Raw genomic sequence first — 20,348 nt, forward strand, 5'->3', positions numbered from 1 at the left:
TTTTTTACTTCTAATCATCTTAATCTTTAGTCCATTCAAATAATGTAATAGAACTTGATTTTTTCATTGTTTCTTTGTCTTCTCATTCTTCGCATACGTTCTTCAAAACTTTGAGAAACCACTTTTGCAAATCTAATATTCATTTGAATATTCTAAAATATTCAAATTGCTTTCTTGATTTATTGTTTGTATGTTATTTTTAGTTATTAAAACATCATCAAGTTTCTTTTGTATGTCCATCTTTTTCCATGTCAATCTTGTAGCCTGTCATTTGTAAATCCATTTACAACTCAGTCTTGTCAGGTAAAATTTGCTCCTCTTCCTTTTCTTTCCATCATTTAGACACAATCTCTCCATAGAAACATATGTCTCTGTTGACACTATTAACGCTAACTTTTGTTTCCATTTTTCAAAAATATTCTTCAATATGTCCAATGTTAGAATATTTTGCTCCATTCTGTAATTGTATGTCCAGTTTATGTGTTCTTGTTTAATTGTAATCTTTAGTTCCCTCTAGTGTCCATTTTTAAAAAATCTTTTATATATTTACGTAAATTTAACACTAAGACAGTTTTCTAATGGGTAGGATTCTTTATAATTGTTAGTCTGTACTTTTCTAAAATCAAAGTTTTAATCACCTCTTTTCTATTTATTCTCCATTTTTTAAGTTCTTAAACTTGTATTAAAACTTTCTTTTGCTAAGGATTGAAGGAAAACTCATCCAGTGCTATCAAACTTGTTAGTACAAAGGTTTCAAATAATTGAAAAGCAATTAACAAGAAATTTCCGAACGTTCTTACATGTAAAGGTTTACATGAAAGTTTGATATTAACAATTCTTTTTAAAAAGGATTTTGTGCATCCAATATTTACCACTGCTGGTGATTAAATTTACAACTAACAGTGATATGCGGTCAGGGGAGGCAAGGGAGGCAGAGCCTCACCTCTCTTCATGAAATAATAGTATATAATATTATATACTATATATATAATATTATAATATTATACATCCATCCGTGCGCGCCCAGGAGCTGCGGAGGGCGGAGACAGAAATGTTGTCGGCGCTCTCGGATGACGAAGGCACGAAAGCGACAGTCGACAGTCGCTTTTGTGCCTTCGTCATCCGGAAACACTGACATTTCTGCCTCCGCAGCTCCTGGGCGCGTACGGACGGAGGTAGGCAGAATGGCACCGAGCCGATCCGGCAGGCGAGCAACCAAGGATTGGGCTGCCTCGCTCGCTCTTTCGTCCGCCCGGATCGCCTCGGTGTCTCTGTGGCTACCTCCGTCCATGCGCGCCCGGGAGCTGCAGAGGGCGGAGGCAGAAATGTCGGCGTTTCCGGATGACATCATCCGGGAGCGCCGACAACATTTCTGCCTCCGCCCTCCGCAGCTCCCGGGCGCGCACGGACAGAGGTAGCCACAGCGACACCGAGGCGATCCGGGCGGATGAAAGAGCGAGCGAGGCAGCCCAATCCTCGGTCGCTCGCCCGCCGGATCGGATCGGCGACATTCTGCCTACCTCCTTGCGTGCGCGCCCAGGAGCTGCGGAGGGCGGAGGCAGAAATGTGTGCCTCCAGCACACGTGGTCCCATTCCCCGCCTTCCTGATGACGTCACCAGGCTCCCCAGCCATTAACCTCACCGCACGTCACTGACAACTAACATGTTTGAACTGTATCAGTGAGTTGACCTGGAAGTATAATGTAACTTTTGAAACTTAATTGTGTTCTGAACAAAAGATGCAATTAAGAAATAAATACTTTATAGTTTATTACTCAAGGGGATCTAATTGTAAATAGGAAAAAATATTTCCATACCATATAGTTCACCATCACACAACTTCCTTCCATATGCATTTAGTTATTTGAGCTGCTCATTATACTTGCTTTCATTCTGATTTCCTCACATTTTTATTTTTTAAATTTGTTTTGTTTTTAACTATTGTCAAGGACAAAAGACCAACAGGCCATCAAGTTATAGATCCCAGACTTTTCAATCTACTAAATCTATTATGATTATTTTTTAAAAAATGTTAGTTCAATTTCCACCTCAGGCATGAAAATTGGCTGGGTTGTTGCTGTGAGGAAGATAGATGGGAGTATTAAATATGTTTACCACTTTGAGTTATATATAATTGATGTAGCCCTTGAGCCAATAGATATAGTTTTACCTGCAAGAATGAAATTCATTGGGTGATATTGGAAAAGTCAATTTTTTTTAGATTTATCTGGATCACAGAATTGCTTGGTAAAAATAACACCCGGAGGAGAGAGAGCTGTGAATATTATCTGGAAATCCTGAGGAAAAGACAGAATAAGGAAACAAAATTAATAGTAGATAATTTGGTGGTATATTTATTCCAAAACTATAAACAACATGATTCTCTATGCAGCACTGCTTGCTGGGCAATATTGGGTTAATATCAATCTTTTGAGTTTGTAATAGTACCTGGATGGGAAATGTATGAAAATAATTTTGAACTAGGTAAGCCTTTGGTCTGGCCCATCACCTTATATTGCAAACAAATAAATTGTGTTTTTCAGCACATACATTTACTTTTTTAAAAAAAGAATATTTTAATAAGATGCATCAAGCATTAATGTTGCTGTTACTAGCAAGGTAATTTGAGGTTGAAAGAAAATGCCCTGCAATGAGCCCATTCATGCAAAAGACATAACATACCACTTGGGACCATCTTTCAGATACTGGATTATAATGAGTTTTGTCAAAATAATTTCCAGGGATAAATATCAACATATTTTTCCACTTTCATTTCCTGTAAGAAATAACATGGAAGAAAGGGAGCTTGTTTTTTTTTTTAAAGAAAAGAAATACAAGTTATGTAATCCTGACAAATGAATAAAGTCCACTCATTTTCCATTAGGCAGAATATACTTTGTCAATTTAAGTTGTTCTCACAATTATTTTAGACTAGTGTGTGTTAGATACTTGTTCTAACTATAATGGTTTCCACCAAAGTCCTCTGTTCAAGTGGGGACAGAGGTTTAATCCTATTGGTCGAAGGGTCTGACAGCTCCCTATAAAAGGGCTTCTGCCAGACTCAACCTTTGCTGGATTGTTCTCACTTATTGTACTTAATAAAGAGCTGTTGTTACCGTTAAGCCTGTGTGTGCCTAGGATACTGTGGCCAGGAAGTGTTTGAGATGACGAAAGACTCCTCTGAGCCGACACCGCTACAATCAGTTGCCTGGTCTGTGCTCCAGCAGACGCTGATGACCCACTATGCCCCCAAGCCGTCCAAGCACATTCGCCGGCATGAGTTTAACATCAGGAACCAGAAAGAGGGCGAATCGATCAATGAGTACATTGCGGCACTTCGAAAGACCGTAGGGTACTGCGAGTTCTGAGACCTGGATGAGCTGATTCTGGACTGCATAATTTGCGGCGTACGGGACATTAACCTACAGAGGAGGTTACTTGCTAAATCTAATCACACTGCAGATTGCCTTGGAGGAAGACAGGGCATCCAAATTAGCCATCAAATCTACTGAAACTCTGCAGCGCCAAAGCGCTCCACAAGACACACAAAAGAGTACACGTGTACACTGTGAGGCTGCAGAGCCCGAGAGCTCAGAAGGTGAGGAAGATGACAGCTGCTGCATGCGCAGTAGCCGCACCCAGCTGGCGCGCAAATTCAAACCACATCTCCCACCTTGCGCTAGCTGCAGAGGAGACCAAGCCAGATCGGCTTGCCATTTCCACGACGCGACCTGCCAGCACTGCGAGCGAAAGGGGAACATCACCAAGGTGTGCCCGAGCAAATTCCCTGCCACTACCTGGCAGCCTAGAAGTGCACCAAACCGCCAACAGAGGCCCACCCAAGGGGCCTGGCAGAAGCCATCATGGCACTCATAGGGCGACAATAGAGACACCTACCATACATCAATCGCCAAGTCTGTACCAGGCGGCCCAAAAAGCTGAAGGTCACAGTTCTCATCGAGGACTCTCCATGCGAGATGGAGGTTGACACCGGGTAATCACTGACCATCATGCCATGGTCTACCCTAAAGCAGGCTATTCGTAGCCTGAAGAAGCAGCATCTACGCACCCCTGACATCTGCCTATGCAATTACCAGAGAAACCGGGTCCCCATTGTGGGCCAATGCACTTTCCAGGTGAAATTCAAGCAGTTCAGTGGCCAACTCCCAGTGATAGTGGTCAGCGGCAACCTGCAGAGCCTCCTGGGGCTAGATTGGTTCCAAGCCCTGGGCCTAGAAGTGACCGGTATCAACGCCTTGAAAGACGACGGTGCCAAAGCCATCTTTAAGGAGTTCGAGGATGTCTTCGGCACCGGTCTGGGTAAGTATGTGGGGACTCGATTTCCTTTAGTTTGGACCCCAACATAGCCCCAATAAGGCTAAAACCCAGGAGAGACCCTTCTGCTCTGTGCCCCAAAATTGACAGGGAAATTGACAAGCTTGTAGGCCAGGGAATCCTAGAGCAGGTCAATCACGCACGCTGGGAGACCCCTATAGTGACACCTGTCAAATCTGACAGGTCTGTCTGCATCTGCATGGACTACAAGTGCACAATAAATAAAGTGCTACAACAAAGTGCTTACCCTTTATCCATTGTACAGCACCTACTTCATTCCTTAGGCTCCAGAAACATTTTCGCAAAATTGGACATAGTGCAGGCATACCAACAATTGCCTGTAGATGGCACTACGGTGGAGGCCCAAACCATTGTGACGCACAGGGTTGCATTCAAATGTCTCCGCCTGCAATTTGGCGTTAGTATCGCCCCTGCACTGTTCCAAAGCGTCATAGAATGGCTTTTGCAGGGGATTCTAGGAGTCTTCCCCTATTTTGACGACATCTTGGTATCGTCTGCAAATGAAGTGCTACTTTTCAAACATGTATGAACTGTTTTAGCTCAAGACAAAGGCCTCGGTCTCAAGAAGGAAAAATGCCAAATTAACGTGCCAAGGGTTGAATTCTTAGGGTACCTAATCGATGGCTCTGGTTCACCTAACCACCCCAAAAATTCAGGCAATCCAGGATGCCCCACACCTCGCAATCAAACTGAGCTGCAGGCGTTCCTCGGGCTCCTTAATTTCTATAGCATCTTTCTTAAACAGAAAGCCACCGTTGCTGAGCCCTTACACCGTCTCCTGGCTAAGAATGTGAAGTGGTCCTGGGGCAGAGCCGAGGCTGCCGCATTTGCCATGGTAAAACGATTCCTGTCGGCAGACTCCTTTCTGGTACAATACAGCCAGACCCTGCCTTTGGTGCTGACCTGCGACGCTTCCCTGTTTGGCATCGGCGCTGTCTTCAGCCACTGTATGCCCAATGGAACCGAGGCCCCCATTGCTTTTTACTCCAGGACCTTGTCTGCTGCAGAGCAGAACTACAGCCAGCTGGACTGTGAGGCTTTGGCTGCAGTGGCCGGAGTAAAGAGGTTCCATGAATAGCTATATGGCCATGACTTCAAACTGATTTATGGACCATAAGCTGTTGTTGGGCTTACTGGCTGGGGACCAACCTATCCCAGTGTCTTTATCTTTATCTTCCTAGCTGTCTACTTCTACCGTCTCATCCACCGACCAGACTCCACTTTGGGGCATGCTGATGCTTTAAGCCATTGCCCGCTGCCTGAACTTCTCGCTGACCCTACCCCCGAGACGCCAGTCCTCCTCATTGAACGCCTTGAAACTAGGCCTGTCTCATCCAGTGACGTTGCCCGTCACTCTGTGAAGGACTCCACCATGAAACAAATTTTGAACTGGGTGTAGAGGGGGTGGGCCAAGGGGCCTGTTGGGGCTGATTTCAAAATGTATTTTACCAAACGCAATGAGTTATCAGTTGTAAATGGCTGTTTACTGTGGGGGGACTGGGTCGTTGTTCCACCCAAACTGTGCATTGCAGTATTAGAGGCTTTACACATAGGGCATCCTGGAATTGTCAGGATGGAGTCTTTGGCTAGGAGTTACGTGTGATGGCCTAACATGGACAGGGAGATCGAAGAATGGGTGGCTACCTGCACACCATGCCAGGAGTCCACACCAGCTCCTCCAGAGGTGCCCACTGAGGAGTGGAAGCGACCTCAAGCACCTTTAGTATAGGGCATTTGGTATATGTCCACAACTACACCAGGGGAACTGTGGATTCCTGCCACAGTGGTAGGCATCATCAGCCCTCGCTCTTTCCTCTTAGAGCTTGAGGATGGTTGGAATTGGAGAAGGCACATTGACCAACTCTGTGGCTGCCTCCCCAACTCCACTCTTAGACAACCAGAGGTAACTCCTGTATAAGTTAGCCAAAGCCCTACCCAAATGGAGCAAACACTCACTCATTCCACGGCCAGCTCAAGCCCGAGGGTACTGGGGAACTTATCTGGTTATGTTGCAGGCCTGCACCAAGCTCTGAGAGAACTGGCTCTAGAAGCTCCAGCTGTGGCCTGTGAAAGGTTCCAGGAGTTTCCATCAAGTGGAGCTGTGGAATAAACAGGTCCGTCCAACCTGTCCAAGGAAACCCCTCCTACTGAATTGCGCAGGTCTGGCAGAGCTACCCAAAAGCCCACCTACCTGCGTGACTACGTAACAAGTAGGATTATTCCATCCAAGAGGGGAGGGGTGTTAGATACTTGTTCTAACTACAATGGTTTCCACCAAGGTCCTCTGTTCCGGTGGGAACAGAGGTTTAATCCTATTGGTCAAGGGGTCTGACAGCTCCCTATAAAAGGGCTTCTGTCAGACTCAACCTTTGCTGGATTGTTCTCACTTGTTGTACTTAATAAAGAGCTGTTGTTACCGTTAAGCCTGGGTGTGCCTATCCATTACCCAATCTAACAGTGTGATTTTATGGTGCTAGTCACAGCTTCTTGCAAGCAAGGGCAAGCTCAAGGTGCCAAACTGATAACTGCAGCAAGGAGTTGTTGCTGTAATGGAGATGTGGACTGCAAAAATGTGTTTAGCCAGGAGATGGCAATGAAGAATTACCATCACTGCGCTATCTAGATTTTGGCAGCTCAGATGTGGAAGTCTTACCCAATGTTGAAAGAAATGTAGGTCTGTTTGCTTAAAAGAAAGGAGAAGAAGAAGTTGAATTACTACAAAACTGCTTATAGAAGGCTAGAGTTCCTTATTGTTTTAGAGAGATAGAGAAAGAGAGAGGGTGGGAGGGAAGGAGAGGGAGAGAGAGGGGGAGGGAGGGCGGGAGGGAGGGCGGGAGAGAGAGAGAGAGAGAGAGAGAGAGAGAGAGAGAGCGAGAGAGAGAGAGAGAGAGAGAGAGAGAGAGAGAGCAAATAGGTGCAATATCAGTCCTGAGCTCAGAGCATTTCCAGTTCTTTGAAAAAGGAATGGTGAATTCTTGTCGCTTACAGCAAGCTAACAGTGGATAACTAAGGTAATGCTTTGGATCTTGATGAACTTCAATCAGGCCTACCAGTGAGAAGCAAAGGTAAGGACTTCTCCTTAGTAATGACTTCAGTTTTAATTTCTAAGTGAAGAGAGAGAAAGCACATTCATTCTAAAACCGATCAGCATTCTGGCATTCCCTGGCAACAATGCCTGTGCAGAAAAATAAAGGACATTTGTGCTCATTAGAGAAAAACTTATTGGTCTAGAAAGGAAGGAATCCCATAATCTGATAATTAAACCTCAAAAGTTTGCCAGGTCAGTGAGTTAAGTACTGTAACTGGAGTAATATATCTCCTCTTCGTTGTTCAGAATTACTTAAAGGAACTTTTCAATTAGCTGCATTATAATGACATTGACAGCATGGCATCTGAACAAGGTAAGCTGTTATTGGGTGCTCTGAGAAGAGTGCCAGTTAATTCACTTCTGGGGTACCTAATCATTTAAATGTCAGTTACACACATAAAATACTTAAAAACTCATCTTTAAATTTGCCTCAACTATAGACTCTGCAGATCAATTTTGTATAAACAAATCGATTTTTTTTATTATTACAAATGCCATAGGTAAACTCTAGACACTTTTCCATTTTAGCCTAAAATTTAATGCAAAACTGCATTTTCAAACCAGCAAAATGAAAAGAAAAAAAAAGAACAGTGATGGCGATCTTTCTTTTTTTAAAAGAACAAAATCCCTAGGATGCAAAGCCTGGTGAAAGAGGCATTCCATGATACTTTCCATCTAGGACAATTCCATTGCCATTTATGTCCCAGAATGCTATTTCCAATAGCTATTGTGATTAATTTGGTCTTCAGTTTCTACCTACAGACTGGATCAAAATATAGAACCCATCTCATCAGAATATATATAAATATATATATTTATTTATCAGCACAAATACAATATATATATATATATATATATATATATATATATATATATATATATATATATATATATATATATATATATATATATATATATATATATATACATACATACATACACACACACACACACATACATACATACATACATACATATTTGTTTGTTTTCGTAGATTTTCACGGGTGTCGGTACGCTGGTTTTATTGTATTCGGGTCTTTTCCCGTGTAAGATTGAGATTGTCTTCCAAAGACAATCTCAATCTTACACGGGAAAAGACCCGAATACAACAAAACCAGCATATATATATAAGTTTTTCTTTAATTTTCTTGCATTCAAAATTATTAATCATAAAAAGTGCTACCAGATTTCTTCAGATTCAATATCATAATATAACAAGAGTTTCTAGGGTGGGTATATTAGTGTATCCCACTTATAGAAAACACAGAATCATTAAAGATCAGAGGTGGAGAAGATTAAGTAATCAAATACAATATAATATTGAAAGTAAGAAATGAAATCTTAACTAATTTCTGCCCCTAATTGCTTTCCTAGTAATATGAAATAGGACATGAATTCCTACAGGAATAAAATGACACATCACAAACAACCATAATAGTTCTAAGCAATTACATTTTAGCTGAATATGAGTAGTTTATTTAACTTTTATCCAAACATCAGGAATTTTAGATGAAAAAGTATGCTGCCACAATAAATTGGAGGAAGTTTAAAAATAAAAAAGGTTTTAGGTACCAGCTAGAAATCAATTTAAAATATTTTTGAAAAATATTATAATAAAAGAAAAATAATGCATCCTGGGGCCACAAGTTTATACTTCCTGCACTAAAAAATATTGTTTCATATAGCAAGGAATTAGGTACAGTATATTGGTTATGAGTGAAATAAAGAATTGTAACTAAAATTTTCTACAGCTTATAACATAAATCAAACTAAATATAATTGTGGAAGACAACAAGTTCTAATCAAACAAGGGGAATGAGGAGGGAAACATAGTTTTTGTTCAGGTCTTAAATTTTTATATGGGCAATTCTATATGCATAATGCTTTACCTTCTTCCTCTTGACAGATATATCACACTGCAACTGTGTTTGGGTGTTGCTAAATATTTACTTTTTCTGGCAGTTTTATCACAAAACAGGCATGTGTCTTTGACAGCACTGTTTGGTCGAATTTTTTTATTGCTCACATGTCTATCCTCTATTCTTTTGGAATCATTTTCAACATGATCTTTTGACAGACATGGGAACTGATGCCATGTTTCCTTTTTAGATATCCATACCTAACTGCATATATTGTTAATATAGCATTGCAATGGCAAACTCAAAATTAGGGAATGCTGCAAGAGAGAAACAGTAGAATTTATATTGGTCATTTTATGATTTCAGCCTCAATACATTCCATGCATGTCCTTGGATATATAACTCCTACAAGTCAAGTCAGAAGAATTGAACTATTTCCCCAATCACTGAGATTAGATGATAGATTTAGATGATGCTGGTAGATAGATAATAGATAGATAGATAGATAGATAGATAGATAGATAGATAGATAGATAGATAGATAGATGGATGGATGGATGGATGGATGGATGGATGGATGGATGGATGGATGGATGGATGGATGGATGGATGGATGGATGGATGGATGGATAGATAGATAGATAGATAGATAGATAGATAGATAGATAGATAGATAGATAGATAGGCAGGCGCGTGCACACACACTCACATACACACACACACATGCACACACAAACACAAACACACATTGATGGAAACAAATAAGACAGGAAAAGTGATGAAAAATATGGGAGGAATTTAAGTGGAAGAAGATAAAGTAATCTAAACAGAGCAAGGGGCTTGCAAAATTAAATTGCCAGAATCAGGGACCTGGTTTGAGGAAAGACTATATTTAGTCTTACAGTTTTTGCAGAGGATATTGTGTTCACAACCGATAGATCCTTTGGGACATATATCTCACAGCTTCTTATATCTTTGCACTAATCACAAAAATGTGCACTAATCACAAAAAACAGAACAGCTTACTCTAAAGTTAGAGGTGAAAGGCATGTAGCCTGTAGACCGGATGCAGATGTACAATATTGTAAATAGTTTTGTTTGGTTTGGTGGCTGCTGTGATGTGAAATGAAGGATAGCAGAGAAGTAAGTGGTTTTCCTGCTCTGCGGAACTGACAGGAAGTTCTTGCTTCTTACTCAAAGTGGAATTTATATTCAAAGTGGGCAATAATTCAACTCTGCTCTATAGATACAGTACTGAAGAAGATGGAAACAGAGTCCCACACTTGTAGAATGGCTTGTACCATTTCAGAGTGTGAAATGGTGTCACAACATTGATTCTTCCCCCACATTGAGAAACATCAAGCAATAAGGGCAGGGAAAGGGAGAACATAACTGGAAATATTACAGCAAAGCGAGTTGTGGCTATTGATCTGCGGAAATGAACTTTGTGCAAGAGCCTAGGAAGCAGCCCAGAGCCTAAGCCACTTGGTCTGAAATCAAGGCAGAAATTGTCAACCCAGAATGTTGAAGCCTCAGGACAATGTCTAGCTGGACATAGGCTGTGCTTGAAATAACCATGCATTGTCTTCCATCACCACCCTCCTGCTTTTTAAGCCTTTTCAAGGTACAAAGTTGTGCATATTTTTGCGGTAGTATGCAAAAATACTAATGGGCATATACTAAAAATGGAGCAAATCAGATTATGTTTTTCTGAATTCAGATTTTATAATACCAAACACCTACACTACAGTGTTGTGCAAATGAATGAATCCAAAAGGAGAAGGAAGGAGAGGGAGAGGAGGGAAGGTTTGCCATAAAGTGAAATCTGAAATTAACAGAATGAAACCTGCTAAAACCTATATTTAAAATGCCTGTGGTCTTCTGTAATGTTTAATGTAATCTATTCAATATGAAAGTCAAACTGCATGCAATGTTATTCATATTATTTACAATAGTTCTGCATCCTGTGTCTTATTTCTTTTTAACAAATAGACGGTTTGGGGGTTAGTGAGTCCGAATCGATCGAAAGTAAAAGAGAGGGTAAGCCAAATCAGGCCCATTAAACTTCTGACTGCATGGTGCTTTGGGGGGGGGGGGCACCTTAATTTAAAAGCCAAACAGCAAATGAAGTTCATGCAACAGTTATTTCACCGGTTCCATGGAATATTTTACTTTTCAGTGAAGAGAGGATTTTCTTCTGTAAATCACCAGCTGCTTTTAAAATGCTGTTCAATTTTTAAAAGCATTGTGGGGGAGAAAATATGTTTAGTGCTCACATGGAAAATTTAATCCTTTGCTTTCAAGTATATATTATGTATTTTTGCATCTGCATTGAATTATGATTAGATAATATGAATGTTTCAATCATCAATCATTGTCCTCCACATGCATTTTGTAGTGATTTGCTTAATTCCCAATAGGCAAAGCCTCTTCAAGACAAAGAAATTATCTTGCACACTGTCAAATCTACGTAGATGTGAAGCTTCATTTTTTTTAAAAAAAATGTTTTCTGGAAGGCAAAACTTGTCTGTATCATATAGAACCCACTGGATCTAATTTTTGAATTCTGTAGATGGCTCTGAATCAAATACTGATTGTTCTTTACTCCCTTTTCTGACTATTCCTTCTTTTTCATTGTGATATGTCACATAAGTACATTTGTTGTTATGTTTCATCTTCTTCTCTTCCATTTTCTTCCTTTGTGCCATTGTTCCTTTAGCTGTCTCTATTATGCAGATGATGAGAGCTGTAGCTAAACATGTGTATAGCTTGTACCAGATGAGATCCCTCTGTTCCTTTGTTGCATAAATTTCGGTGTGCAGAAAAAATGGCACATATTTACTCTTAATTTCACTGCTGCCTTTCTGTGTCATACCAGTTCTGCCCTGTATACAGTATGTTTATTTATAGCATTAATGGCCTTCTTTTTCAAAATATTTTCCAAAAAGTAGCTTTCAATACCATTTCAAATCCATTTTTTAAACAATATTGTTTAAAATCCAAAACAACATATCTATCTATCTATCTATCTATCTATCTATCTATCTATCTATCTATATCTATCTTTCATCAATGTGAGCAATAATTCAAATGATGAAGCAAGATTGAAAAAAATAAGTATTTCCAAAGATGCATTTTTTAAAAATGATGTTTAAATGTAAGCATCTTAATGACATGCTCTTTGGACATACTATGAAAAGACATAGCTTCCTAGAGAAGGCTGTAAGTCTTGAAAAGGTGAAAGGAAAGGAAAGGAAAGAGAATGTGACTAGAAGCAAGGTGATGAAATCAATTGCAGTGCTGATGAGAGCACCATTAGAAGATCCATAAGACCATGCTAGGGACAGTTTGTCATGGAGAAAATCCATCTATATAGGTGCTAAGAATCAATACAATCTTGATTTTTTAAAATAAATTAATTAGATGTTTAAATTGTTGATATTTCAATTACTATTCATGTGTATCTTCCTTGTTTTTGGGAAACAAAGTTGTCTGCTAGGTTCGTTAGGAACCTGTTGGATCTTCCACTTGGTGCAGAGTTTGTTTCCCAGTTGATGTCAGGGTTGTTAAAATCACCCATTACTATTGTGGTGTGCTTCCTACATACCTTAGTTAGCTGACTAGCAAAAAGTTCATCTACTTCCTCTGCTTGGTTGGGTGGCCTGTAGTATAGACCTATGGCAATGTCATTTCCTCCCCAACCTTTAATATTGACCCAAATGCATTCAAGATAGTTCTCATCATTGTTGTGCTCTATTTCTGTAGATATGTAAGTTATTTCTTATATATAGTGCAACTCCACCTCCTCTTTTATTTGGTCTATTTCTTTTAAATAATTTAAATCCTTCTAGCTGTTGTAGTCCAACCCTCTTTTCAAGCAGAAAACCCTATATCATAAATAAGGTTATGGCAAATATGGTAAATAAATATATTTACTTATGCTTACTCTAAATGCTTATTCTACGTTAAATGCTGTTATTCATTAAAATACAAAAAAGGCCCATTAAAATTTTGTGAATGTACAGGCTGTTCACATTCTGTTTTTCCAATCGCCATTCTTAGAATTTCCACAAAGACTGCCTGCTTAGTCCAAGGCCAGGAATATCTTATAGGTGAATAGTTGGAGGTGAATAGAAATAGTACGGCAGAGAGGATGTTTTTCAAATGGTGTTGAATTTTAATGAAAAAAGAGGAACTTAAAAAAAAAACTACTTTTCATTTGAACACACAGACCAGTGAGGTAATGCCACAACAAAGGCACTTTTTCTTTTGAATTAATTGTGTTGCAATCTATCTATGACACTCAACTGTACTGTAAACATAGAGTAAAATAGTAAGTAAAAAAATAAATGCGCTTTCAGATTAGTGGCAGTTTTTAGAGTTCAGATTTTATAACTTTAGCAACAGCTTTTAGAGTTCAGATATGTATGCTATGCTTTCTTCAAAGCATAAGCATACTGCAGTGGTGAGATTCAGCCAGTTTGCATCACTTTGGGAGATCCGGTTGTTAACTTTCTGTGCAGTTTAGTGAACTGGTTGTTGGAAGAAATCATTAGGGCAGAGAACTATTTGTGAAATTATTTGAATCCCACCACTGGTATACTGTATATAAATGTAGAACACTTTGGAATGATTCTACCATGTTTAATCAAGTAGATTTTAAAAAGTGGGGGATACAAAAAAATAAATCTATAGTGTGAAGTAATGGTCAGTTGAAAACTGTGTTTTATCTTTTCATTGTAGCATTTGTGTTAGGGATGTAACCCTAGGCTTGGCTTGACAATGTATATAAGCTATGACTGTTACAAATGTTACTGTTACTTTAAATATTAGAGAAATGTAATTGGCTTGTAACCTCAAGCAGCCATAAGCAGCCATAAGAGGGAGCCAGAATGGTTGTTAGATCTCTCTCTGTTTTGTTAGAAGCTGGTTGGTGTATACTGAGGTATTGTGGTTTGCTACTGTTTAGCTATACTTTGTGTGTACTGAGAATATTGATAACTGAATTACTGAACCGTGTATGACTTGGACTGTACTAGACTCTGAATACCTCTATATTTCTACATAGTAAACTACTATATTTTTATACTATTCAGTGTCTCTGTATGCTGGTTTGTGTGTGTTATTCCATATCACTCTCATTAAGCTTCTCTTCATACTCGCTCTTCTAACGGGGAGCTTAATTACTTAACAATTTGTTTCTGAAAATTTTGTCATCAGAAATTACTACACACTAAATTTTTGAAGAGATAGCAAAAATCACTTGTTTGTTCATTTTCTGATCTCAGCCATAAGTATGCAATGTCTGTTGACTGTAGTGCTAAAGGGTAGGTAAAAAGTGAAAAGGATTTTTTAAAAAAAGATTATTCAGAAGTTGATTATTATGCTCTGTTTTTAGACGTAAAATTTAAATGCAGAAATAATTTAACAAGCATGGCTAAACATCTGCCAAAAAAGAAAAGAAAAGAAATTAGAGAGTTAAGTTGATGGTGATCGGAATATCCAATATCCACTGTAATAAAAATCTGAATAGGAGAATGGTAACATTTGTCTTTTTAAACTGGCCCTGCTAATTGATAGAGTAAAGCTTCCGTACAACTGCTGTTTGGAATACTTTGTCTTCTAGCAGTTCATAACATAATGTTATAGCAGTACCTTTGAAGTTGGCTATATTATATTATCTATTTATTATAAGTTTTCAAGCCACCTTATATTCTAAAATATCAGAGTAGTAAATAAATAAGCAAAAATGCAGGAATCAAACAGTGATATAAATGTGGTATAATAATATAAACAGATCCATATTACAAAAAGCAGAGTATAGAGTATGCTTTAAAACAAATCTGTGTTTTGAAACACACTTAGGCAAATAAATTTTAATCTTATACCAACATAGTAGCAGAATGGATGCTAATCCAAATTACATGAACATTCTAGAGATGGAGCTTCATAAGAGAAAAGGCCATATGCCTGGATTGTCCTCAACAAGTTTACCCTGGAAAAGGAAGCCTGAAAAAATTTTTCCCTGAACATTTTAATATGTGGGCAGTTTTTTAGAGAGGGAAATGTTTTCAAAGGACTTTAACAGCAGTACTTTACACTGGGCTTTGATATCTCACAATAGCAGCACATATCTCAAAGAAATATAGAAAAAAAATTGCATAGTTTTGTATAAAAAACTCCATGGTCCTGACTGTTTTCTCTTGATTTTTCTAGGGAGCTGAGTCTCCACTATATTAGGAAAGTGTTGTTGCTAGGATGATCACTGGATTTTCCAAATCTCCTGGCCAGCAAGGCCCCCAGCATGAGAGCTATGAAGAAAAATATGAGCGCCGGTGTGAAAAGCACGAACGTCTGCTCAGAAGAAACAACAGGACCACATGTCGTCTCACAGGCAAATGGCAAAGCAAAGAAGCCAAGGAACCAGCTCAAAGCCCTCGACAAAAAGAATTCTTCCGAAGAAGGAATTTAACAACTGAAGAGCTTGGAGGGAGAAAAATGATGTTGCCTCCTGGCAAGAGGTCTTTATTTCCTGTAAACTGTTCTGGCAATCTAGGGGGAATACCACCTCAGACCTATTTGAACTATTTGTCAAATATCCAGGTAATATTTAATGATTATCCCAAAATGATTAGTTGGGAAATCTATCTGTTGAATTTAGATTTCCACATCTTCTGTTGAACTGGGTTAGATCAGTCATGAACACCATAAAGTTTTAATGTGTGTGTGTATGTGTTTGTTGTCATATATTGCTTGCAATTAACCAAATCTTGCTTGAAGTTGCCAAAATCTCACAAGATTTTTAGAAATTTTGTTTTATTGTTTATGAACTGGTTGAATAATGTTTCTAAAATATTAATGTCAGGTAGAGGAAAAACTTCAAAAAACGTTTTTCTTCTTTCTTTACTGATTGCTAAGAATTTACTATTTAGCAACCAAGTAACTAAACAATGCTACTTACTAAAAGTAAGAAAAAAATGTATCAGAACAATTTAGAGTATCTGTTCCAAAAAGATACGGTAGTAATCCCAACAATTTTGGGAAGTGTTGGATATTGGTGTACTGTCTTATTTTCTCTGGAAAAAGGAAATATGAAATATTGTTGTTTTTATCTTTCAGCCTCATACCAAATCCATACAGCATAACTTCAGTAATATTTTCCTTCTTAGCAAATCATCTGAAGCCACAGTCGTTGTGAATGTTCCCAAAAACTGTAAAGGTAAGTGACAATCTATAAAATCAACCTTGACGTTTCCAGCAGAAGAATGCATAAATAGTATAAACTTGACTCTTTTTTTTGCTATCCATGACTAATTTTAATTATTTTGTTGTTTTTCAGATAGATAGATAGATAGATAGATAGATAGATAGATAGATAGATAGATAGATGATAGATAGATAGATGATAGATAGATAGATAGATAGATAGATAGATAGATAGATAGATAGATATGCATGTACATATGTATGTATGTGTATACTGTGTGTGTGTATGTATGTATGTATGTTTGTATGTATGTACACACACACACACACACATTGTATGTGTTTTGTTGTATTCGGGTCTTTTCCCATGTAAGATTGAGATTGTCTCTGCAACGTTTTGGCAGGATCTCACCTGCCATCTTCAAGCGTGGGCTTAAAATGGGAACGGAGTTGCCGTCTTTCTGTAAGTCTTGGTGGGAGGGAATGGGGTGCTGGCTTTGTTTCAGTAAGTGGAATGATTGGTTGTGTGGTTGTATCATGATTGGTAGATTGGTGCTGATTGGTGCAGGCTGTGTGTGCATTGTTGTTTTGTATTGTAACGGCTTGGGTGGTGGGTGGTGTTCATTTGTTGGCTAGGGCTGGTTTCCAGATGTTTGGTAGGCGGGAAACTTCCACTTCATAGAAACAATAAAGAAACAAAACTTACAACCCAGCGACCTACTTGTGAGTTTTGATGTCATATCCCTCTTCACCCAAGTGCCCATAAAAGAAGCCTTGACAGCCATCCAGAAAAAACACAACCCCCCTGAACACATCCTGGACCTGACCAACCACTGCCTAACCAACACTTACTTCATCCATAATGGACAAAGATACAAAGAGATAGAAGGAGCATCCATGGGATCACCCCTCTCACCTGTCATTGCAAACTTATTCATGGAACATTTTGAAACCAATACCTTAGACAAATCTGAACACAAACCCAAACTCTGGCTTAGATATGTTGATGACACTTTCGTGATTTGGCCACACGGAAAAGAAAAACTGGACAACTTCCTCGCACATCTCAACAGCCTACACCCCAAAATACAATTCACCATGGAAATAGAAGCAAACAACCAACTTCCCTTTCTGGATGTCCTAATCTACAAAAAACTCAATGGCTCTCTAGGACACACCATCTACCAGAAAAAAACACACACCAACCGCTACTTAAATGCACAATCCCATCACCACCCTGCACAGATCAACTCTGTAGCCAAGACCCTCATCTCCAGAACCAAACGCCTAGCGGACAAAGACCACCTGAAAACTGAATTACACAAACTCACGAATGTATTAATCTCCAATGGATTCCAAAGAAAAACAATCACCAACCTAATCCAAAAGGAGACTCCCCCAAAAAACCAAGACACAGAACAGGACAATGGCATTGCCCTCCTCCCTTACATCAAAGGCACCACAGATAAAATCAGCAAAATTCTCCACAAGCACAATATCAGGACAGCCTTCACCACTGATCAAAAAATAGCCAACATCTTAAGAAACCCCAAAGATAAAATCCAGCTTGAAAACCAAGGAGTCTACAAAATACCATGCAAAATCTGCCCAGCAATATACATAGGACAAACAAACAGGAGGATAAATGCACGCATCACAGAACACAAGAATGCAGTAAGAAAAAAAGAAAAAACTTCTTCCCTTTTCCAGCACCTTAAAGCTACAGGACATGAAATCAACTTTGAAGGAGCCAGGTTAATCTCCAAAACAGAACACCTCCACAAGAGAATAATCATGGAAGCCATTGAAATAGAGAAACACCCCCACAGCATGAACAAACATGATGATACCTCCCACCTACCAAACATCTGGAAACCAGCCCTAGCCAACAAACGAACACCACCCACCACCCAAGCCGTTACAATACAAAACAACAATGCACACACAGCCTGCACCAATCAGCACCAATCTACCAATCATGATACAACCACACAACCAATCATTCCACTTACTGAAACAAAGCCAGCACCCCATCCCCTCCCACCAAGACTTACAGAAAGACGGCAACTTCGTTCCCATTTTAAGCCCACACTTGAAGATGGCAGGTGAGATCCTGCCGAAACGTTGCAAAGACAATCTCAACCTTACACTGGAAAAGGCCCGAATACAACAAAACCAGCATACCTACACCCGTGAAAATCTACGAAAACATATATATATAGATAGATAGATAGATAGATAGATAGATAGAGAGAGAGAGAGAGAGAGAGAGAGAGAGTCTGAAATGCAAAAAAATTAAATGTAACTATGTAATTTTACATAATTTTAGAAACATGTGTTGCCTTATGAATGCATCTCTTTACAGATAAAAACAGTAGTGTTTCACTGTCAATTGTTAAAAGTATTGAAATGAAATTTATATTTTCCGTTTTATATTTATTTATATAGGTACACAAACCACAAAAGAACTAAGCTATGAAAAGAAAAACTCCTTTCAGCAAACAGAGTAAGTAGAAAGATTATTCAAGCTTTTTTCCTCCTTTTGAACTAGTATCTTTAAAATTGGATACTAGGCATTTTACACTGAATATGGGGTATTGTTTTTGTAAAGATAATCAGATGTTTTCAATCCATAAAATAATTAAAGTTTGAGTCTTAGTTTTAGATTTTATTTTTTTTAGATTCAAGATTCCTTGGTTAGTCACCCAAAATTATCAAAAATCCAGAATATTCTTGTTTGCAGAACATTAAGGAATAGTGTTCCATAACTTCATAAACCACATATAAAATCCTCTTGAAGTTATATAACATATAACAGTGATTATAAAAAGTCCCACTGACACAGGGTCTTCTATGCACAGGCAGCAGATCTACCTCTGGGAAAGCATTTTTGAGCATATAAAAATGTTATCATGTCACTCTGTCTTCAACAATTCAGAGCCTGACCTATGATTACCAGAAATCTTCCAGGCCCTTGTTGCAGCCTTCAATTGTTCCCCCCCCCCCCCCCATGCTATCAATGGTCAGTTATGCATCACCAGTGAAGTTATTATTGGAATTTTTCACCACTCTGTTTATAAGCTGCCTCAGTTATCTTGGCCATGCAGTGTCAGGAAATATATATATATACAAGTTCCTCTTCATTAAAAGCCGAGTGGTAACCACGAGTACAGATATACCATTTCATAGTGCAAATGATTGCTTGCATAAATGCAAAGATCATTTGCAAATCTTCATATGTACAGTAATGAATGAATAGATAGTATGAAGGTTCTTGGGTACCACATCATAGTGACAGTTCAGCTGGCAGAAAAAGACTCATGGTGTCAAGTGGAAAACTCCATTAGACTACCTAGCACTGCTTGATTATTCTAGAATTTTTTTTAAAAAAATTGATTCAGTGACTTTTTCAGGAGTTTTTGTTCAGGTCTTACATTTTCATATGGGCAATTCTATATGGATAATGTTTTACCTTCTTCCTCTTGTATCACACTGCAACTGTCTCCTTGATAATTCTTTTCTCTTTTGTTTTTAGTTGTGGAACAGCAGTTTTAGATAAGGTATGGAAAATGTGAACATGAGTAAATAAATAAGTAACACTTCAATGGGAAGGTAACAGCGCTCCTGTTGTCATGCTGGCCACATGACCATGGAAATGTTTTCAGATGGGCGGCTCAACAGCCTTGAAATGGAGATGAGCACACCTCTATAGTTGACAATAACTAGTGGAGTAAAATCCAGAGGGAATTTTTTTAAGGAAAACAGGGAGTAATGAGATTCCTCTTTCTTTAAGAAATAAAGAAATGCAAATGTGGAGCAAATGGTATTTAGTATTTGGC

At 38.7% G+C, this 20,348-nt stretch overlaps 1 protein-coding gene across 5 annotated transcripts in view; it reads left to right on the forward strand.

The window, feature by feature from the left end:
- Window positions 1–7,253: 7,253 nt before the first annotated feature.
- Window positions 7,254–20,348, forward strand: part of TRAF3IP3 (TRAF3 interacting protein 3) — a 32,377-nt gene continuing 19,282 nt past the window's right edge. For 2 of the 5 annotated variants that reach the window (XR_014174835.1, XM_081946347.1), the window contains exons 1-5: window positions 7,254–7,421; window positions 15,520–15,906; window positions 16,423–16,522; window positions 18,958–19,015; window positions 20,045–20,069. Coding sequence is in view for 4 of the 5 variants with exons in the window: in XM_081946347.1 (XP_081802473.1) it covers window positions 15,562–15,906; window positions 16,423–16,522; window positions 18,958–19,015; window positions 20,045–20,069 (528 nt within the window). In the remaining variant the exon portion in view is untranslated. Of the gene's footprint in view, window positions 7,422–7,627; window positions 7,758–13,447; window positions 13,544–15,519; window positions 15,907–16,422; window positions 16,523–18,957; window positions 19,016–20,044; window positions 20,070–20,348 lie in introns of those variants that run through there. The other 3 variants (XM_081946350.1, XM_081946348.1, XM_081946349.1) reach the window with 3 other exon arrangements.

The sequence above is a fragment of the Natrix helvetica genome, assembly GCF_964273705.1.
Source record: "Natrix helvetica genome assembly, chromosome: 3".
In the NCBI taxonomy this organism is placed as follows: Eukaryota; Metazoa; Chordata; class Lepidosauria; order Squamata; family Natricidae; genus Natrix; species Natrix helvetica.